Source organism: Alosa alosa, chromosome 3, assembly GCF_017589495.1.
Source record: "Alosa alosa isolate M-15738 ecotype Scorff River chromosome 3, AALO_Geno_1.1, whole genome shotgun sequence".
NCBI classification, from domain to species: Eukaryota; Metazoa; Chordata; class Actinopteri; order Clupeiformes; family Clupeidae; genus Alosa; species Alosa alosa.
Window position 1 is genome coordinate 18,166,596 of NC_063191.1, and position 5,825 is coordinate 18,172,420.

Here is a 5,825-nt window from a genome sequence, read left to right on the forward strand (position 1 = left end):
CCATTCTGCAGAGTAATAGCCTAGCTATTGACTCTCAACAATTATAAAATAGTGGTAGGCAACAGAACATGTTGAATTTAAACAGTGTCAAATGTCATACCAGTTTCTACAGTAGAGTGGACATTTAAATACTGGTGTTCATCAGGTTGGTATTATACCAGTAATATGTGCTCTCATGGTTTAAAATCCCAATCTGTGGCACAAAAGAACACGGATATTTGATTTCTGCATTGTTAATTTCTGCAGGGAGATGATGTAGCTTTTCAAAATGATGAACTTGCATAACTGTTTTGTTCATGTTATAGCCCTGTATATTTCTAGCCTATATCTCATGTGTTATTGCTATGTACATAGGACTGTGTAAAATTTGCCAGATGGAAATATCCTTTCTTAAATCATAGAGGCTGTTTGTTTGTTACTGAATGTTTAATAAACAGTGCTTGTTTATAAAAATAAAGATTCCACAAATGTGAATGTTTGTGTAACGTGTCTCAAGAGTTACTTAACAGAGCAGCATGGAAAAAAACAATTGCGATTTATTATAGCTAATTTAGATGGTTGTACTAGTGGTAGGTTCGTCACAACATTGTTTGTGACAACTAAAGTTTTTCCCAGCTGAAGTCCAGCCACATTGTCCCTTGTGTACAATAGTTTTGCAATATAGGAAACCATTGTTGTTATTTCTTGAAGCCAGCACATGTTATGCCAGTGGTTTTCAAAGTGGGGGCCAGGGCCACGAGGGGGTGCCAGGGGGGCCTCAGCAAGTTGGAAGGAAAAATAAAAGCAACCTTTTAAAAATGTAAAATATACAGCATAGCCATTGGAATCTGGAAAAAACAGGACGAGGACCACAAAAAGCGTAAAAAGTTTATTTAAGGGTTGGGGGTTAAGGGGGTTTCAGGGGTTCCGGGGGTACAACAAATAAATACATTTTAAAAAATTGAAACGAAGCAAAATATAGGCGGTATTCGTAGAAGATTACTATGATCACAGGGTTGGCAGGTTATACAAGTGCCATTATAATGAATTTGTTGCATATCTGAACATTATATTCTCCATGATAATGACTGGGAATAATAGTAGAGTGATAGCTCTCATATAGCAGAAAGCCCCACACACTTTTTACACACTGTATGCTCCATCGCGAAGTGCTTCTGGCTAAAATAATTATTAGGATTAGCTTAATGTATTTTTACATTTGCCGTAGTATTGTCGATGGGTTTAATAACACATCAAGGGGATCCTTGGCCAGAACCTAGTGGTATTTGGGGGGCCTTGTCGTGTAAAAGTTTGGGAACCCCTGTGTTAGGCTACTAAAGCAACAGTAAGCGGAAAAAATGGGGGCAAAATCTGTGGTGGGGTCCCCAAAGAATTTCAATGGGCTAAATTCCCCAACATACAAAAATATTATTAAAAACATGTCATTAGTTAAGTCAGTTAATTACAGCATTCCAAACATTTGACGGACATGGATTTTGAACCCCTGGGTACAGATGCAAAAATGGCCGCCCCCTGTTAGGGGGGTCCGGGGGCATGCTGGCGGCCGTAGGCTAGTTTGAAAGGGACAGGTTTCAGAAATACAGGCCTTTCTGTCTGACTCACATCACGTTACCCCATGCATTATAGCCTACTTGGTTTCTGACAGAAATGTTTTGTGCCAACATGTATAAACACTATCACAGCCTTATTTGGTGAATGGAGGCGCAAATTATTTTCTTTGGTTATTGTCCGCCAGCGCAAACGTTTCCCAAGTTGGCCGTCGCCACATTTGAAAAATTGCTACTAACCCACTAGTCCTACTTTTTGCCTGCATGGATGCGATTGAGTGAGCATCTAAATGTAAGATGCAACAACCATTTGTAAGAGGCTTATAAACAGGTTAATTTCTGACATTAGGCCTAATATGAAATAAATACATTATTTATGTTGTAAGACGTGAAATAAATGAATGACACAGGCACGCACAAATTCATCATTTAAACTAAAAGGGCACTGAGATTCACTTTCGCTGTCACTGCGAGAAAATAGAGTAGGCTACAATATGGAAAATACTTCGACGTTCCCTTCGAGTCTGATCCACTGCAAAAATGAATGGGTTTTATTCGGTCTGTAATATCTCGCATTTTCGATAGGTGGCGGTAAAGGTCTATTTGAACAGTTGGCAAAGCGTTGCTGATGCTGATTATCAAAGAAGAAGAAATCCACAGTAGTTTTCGCCTGGAGTGCTTGAAAATGGAGCATAGTAACGTTAGTTTTGATAGTTTAATTCTAAAGCTTCACGATGTCGAGGCAGTCAAATTTGGGACTTTCAAGCTGAAGAGTGGAATTACGTCTCCGATTTATTTTGATCTCAGGGTTATTGTTTCTTATCCATCTCTCATGAATGAGGTGAGTCAAACACGTGTTACGAGTTCCTGAATGGGAAAGTACAGACATGTTGTCAGCATGTTAATAGATGACAAACAGACTTTCCATTGTTTAGCCTACTGTAAATGTGGCTAATTTGTGTTTTATGTGCTAACACTCCATTCTGCCCTGTTTTGTCAGATATCAAATCAAGTTGTAACGAGTTTGGGATCGATAATATTAGCAAAATAGGGTAACAGTCAAGTGACTTTCTTTTCACAGTCTCTTTGTTTTGGTTAATACCTGCTACCCTTTATCATTGACAGGTGTCAAGTCTTTTGTTCCTGCGTGCCAAAGAAGCGGGAGTGATTTTTAATTCCGTGTGTGGTGTCCCGTATACTGCACTCCCACTGGCCACCATAATCTGTTCGCAGAATAATTTGCCAATGCTCATTAGAAGAAAAGAGGCCAAGGATTATGGTATTACATCATGATCTTACATATTGACAGACAGTAATTGACTTGCATGGCTCTTTGACTCTTGTGAACGAGTGCTACTGTGGTGGTTTGTAAATTCTTTCTCCATTGTTGTCATGGTTTCAGGAACTGGGCGCATGGTCGAGGGCACCATTCACCCTGGTGAAACATGTCTGATCGTGGAGGACGTAGTGACCAGTGGCAGCAGTGTGTTTGAGACAGCTAAGGTGCTTGAGAAGGAGGGCCTTAAAGTCACAGATGCAATCGTGCTCATGGACCGTGAGCAGGGAGGTCGGGCCAAGCTCGCCAAGGACGGCATCACACTCCATTCAGTCATCTCCATCTCCAAACTCTTAGATGTGCTGCTGGAGAATGGTCGGATCGATGAGGATGTTGCCCAGGGTGTCCGCACCTTCATTCAGGAAAATAACACCTACAAACCCACAAAGGAGAACGGTTCTCCGGCAGCCAAAAAGCCATGCAAGGGCCTCAGCTATGAGGCCAGGGCCCAACTCCCACACGTCCACCCAATGGCCTGTCAGCTGCTGAAACTGATGGCGGAGAAGCAGAGCAACCTGTGCGCGTCGGCTGATGTGACAGACGCTAAGGAGCTCCTGGAGGTGGCCGACGCTCTGGGCCCGCACATCTGCATGCTGAAGACCCATGTGGACATCCTGCACAACTTCACCCCGGACGTCACCAGCCAGCTCAGCAAGCTAGCTGCCAAGCACAGCTTCCTCATCTTCGAGGACCGAAAATTTGCAGATATCGGCAATACAGTCAAGCATCAGTATGAAGGTGAGTGTAGTGTAGTTGTATACTTATGGTCTGAATTTGGAGGAGGGAGGAAGCAGACAATTTGAGTGGTGAATGCAGTTTCTTTTCAAAGGTTGAGTGTATTTGTGATGTATTCTGCCATTAGGTGTGTTTTAAGTGCAGTTTTGTGTGCCTGTCTGATACAGGTGGACTTTATCAGATTGCGTCCTGGTCCAACATCATCAATGCCCATGCCGTGCCTGGCTCAGGGGTGGTGAAGGGGCTTGAAGCAGTGGGCAAGCCACTGGGCCGTGGTTGTCTTCTTATTGCTGAAATGAGCTCTCAAGGTTCCCTAGCAACAGGGGCATACACTCAAGCTGTGGTAAGCTTTTTTTCATACAAGAATGTGAGAACAGTGTGTTCCAGAGGCATAATTCTTATCAGCCAAAAGGGATACAATTATTCTGTAGCAAAGCATTTCATGTGCAATCTGTCTCTGAGCCCCCCCACACACACACACACACACACACACACACACACACACACACACGTGTGTGCATACTTCTCTCAAACAATGAACATTTAATAGAAATTTGAAAATGGCTTTTAAGTTGAGGTTTGTTTAGATATTGACTGGTTTTGCATAGTTTGCTAAAAGAAATGTCTCTGTTGCAACAGGTGAAGATGGCAGAGGACCATGCTGACTTTGTGTTTGGATTCATCTGTGGCTCGAGAATCAGCAGTAAACCAGAATTCATCAATATGACCCCAGGAGTGCACATGCAGTCAGCAGGTGATGCCTTACAGATGCCAAAACCAGACCGTTTCCAATGCAGTTCCAACTCAGGAATAATAAAGGATAATTCATTGTTTCAGCATCATATATTGTTAATCAAAATATTAGATAATTAGTCAGTTTGGTCATTTGTTACACATCCTCAGACGTTCCCTGTGTTTGGCTTTTCTATGTCAGGTGATTCCCTTGGACAGCAGTACAACAGCCCTGAAGACGTGATTCTCAAAAAGGGCTCTGATGTCATCATTGTTGGACGAGGTATCCTGGCTGCTCCAGATCGGGTGAAGGCTGCTGATGCCTACAGAAAAGCAGGATGGGAGGCTTACATGCGCAGACTCTCTCTGACCAACTGACTTGCCAATCAGTCGTCCAAATGTTACATTTCCGATCCAGCCTTTTTTTTTTAGGTCACACATTATTTTACTAGCGGCTAGGTTTGTTCTTTACATTTTCTGTGTGTATACTGCTTTGGATTTTTGAGCATCACCTTCACAACAAAACCACTAATGGAGATGTTGACATTGCAATTGTTTGGACCATATTTCACCACAAAAATACCCTACTCAGGTCTGACATAACCAGGGTAGCCTTTGGCCTGAATTCCATTCCCTCCACCTTGTTGTTTACTACTTCATGGGAAAAAGGACTTACTTCAGATTACTCCCTCCACTTACTGTGTTTTGATTTCTATTGCACTAAATACTGATTAATTCAATGGAGTGTACCATTCAACTGTTTCTCAAATAAAAGGATGTTTTTCGTTTTTATTATTATTAAAAATGGTATACTACTATGCATATAGGGATTTGTCCAATTTTCTATAAGAAGACATTGTGATACAACATCTAACACAACATTTAGCCACATTAAATACTGTACTAACTGAGGTGCAAACATACTATTTCCTTTGTAGAGTGTATGAATGGGTTGTGCTACCTTTTTCTGGAAAAGAGAGTATAAGCCTAAAGTGAATTTTAGCCAGTAGGTGGTGCAAGGGAACACATTTTTATCTGCCTTTTAAAATTCCACTTCAAAATTCACACAGATAATGCCGCATTACCCAGACATCTCAGCTTATGCTGGTAACTGGTCTTTGCTGGTTTTCTTCCAGCTCTTGCTGGTCTTTGTTGGTGTAACTGGTTGGGCCACCAGGTGGACATGCTGGCGTGCATGACCATCTGAGGAAGCTGGTCATACTGGTGTGACCAGCCTGTCATGTGGGATACAGCTGGTGTAAGATACAGTAGTCATGCTGGTGACCAGCTTGACATTGTTAATGTAAGATGGTCATGCTGGATTGCTAGAATGACCAACATAAACTGGCATGTCCAGTTAAACCAGTAATGTAAGACCAGCAACACCAGCTAAAATGACCAGCTTGAGGTGGTACAACAAGCATAAGCAGCTGAATTACCATCGTAAATTGGGTAAACCAGCTGAAGGTATGTTT

The 5,825-nt window shown here is 42.0% G+C and overlaps 1 protein-coding gene across 1 annotated transcript; it reads left to right on the forward strand.

The window, feature by feature from the left end:
* The first annotated feature begins 2,192 nt into the window (after positions 1-2,192).
* On the forward strand, positions 2,193-5,142 carry umps (uridine monophosphate synthetase). The gene is made up of 6 exons (XM_048239383.1): positions 2,193-2,388; positions 2,673-2,826; positions 2,950-3,621; positions 3,786-3,961; positions 4,258-4,372; positions 4,553-5,142. The coding sequence occupies exons 1-6, from the start codon at positions 2,233-2,235 to the stop codon at positions 4,726-4,728; spliced, it is 1,449 nt and encodes a 482-aa protein (XP_048095340.1). The 5' UTR covers positions 2,193-2,232; the 3' UTR covers positions 4,729-5,142.
* Positions 5,143-5,825: the final 683 nt, after the last annotated feature.

What these genes read in the sequence shown, in the direction of transcription:
- umps (XM_048239383.1), top strand. Translation starts at nt 2,233, where the DNA reads ATGGAGCATAGTAACGTTAGTTTTGATAGTTTAATTCTAAAGCTTCAC. An exon ending in AAAAGAGGCCAAGGATTATG is followed by an intron (nt 2,827 to 2,949) that starts GTATTACATCAT and finishes TCATGGTTTCAG; the next exon opens with GAACTGGGCGCATGGTCGAG. An exon ending in AGTGCACATGCAGTCAGCAG is followed by an intron (nt 4,373 to 4,552) that starts GTGATGCCTTAC and finishes TTTCTATGTCAG; the next exon opens with GTGATTCCCTTGGACAGCAG.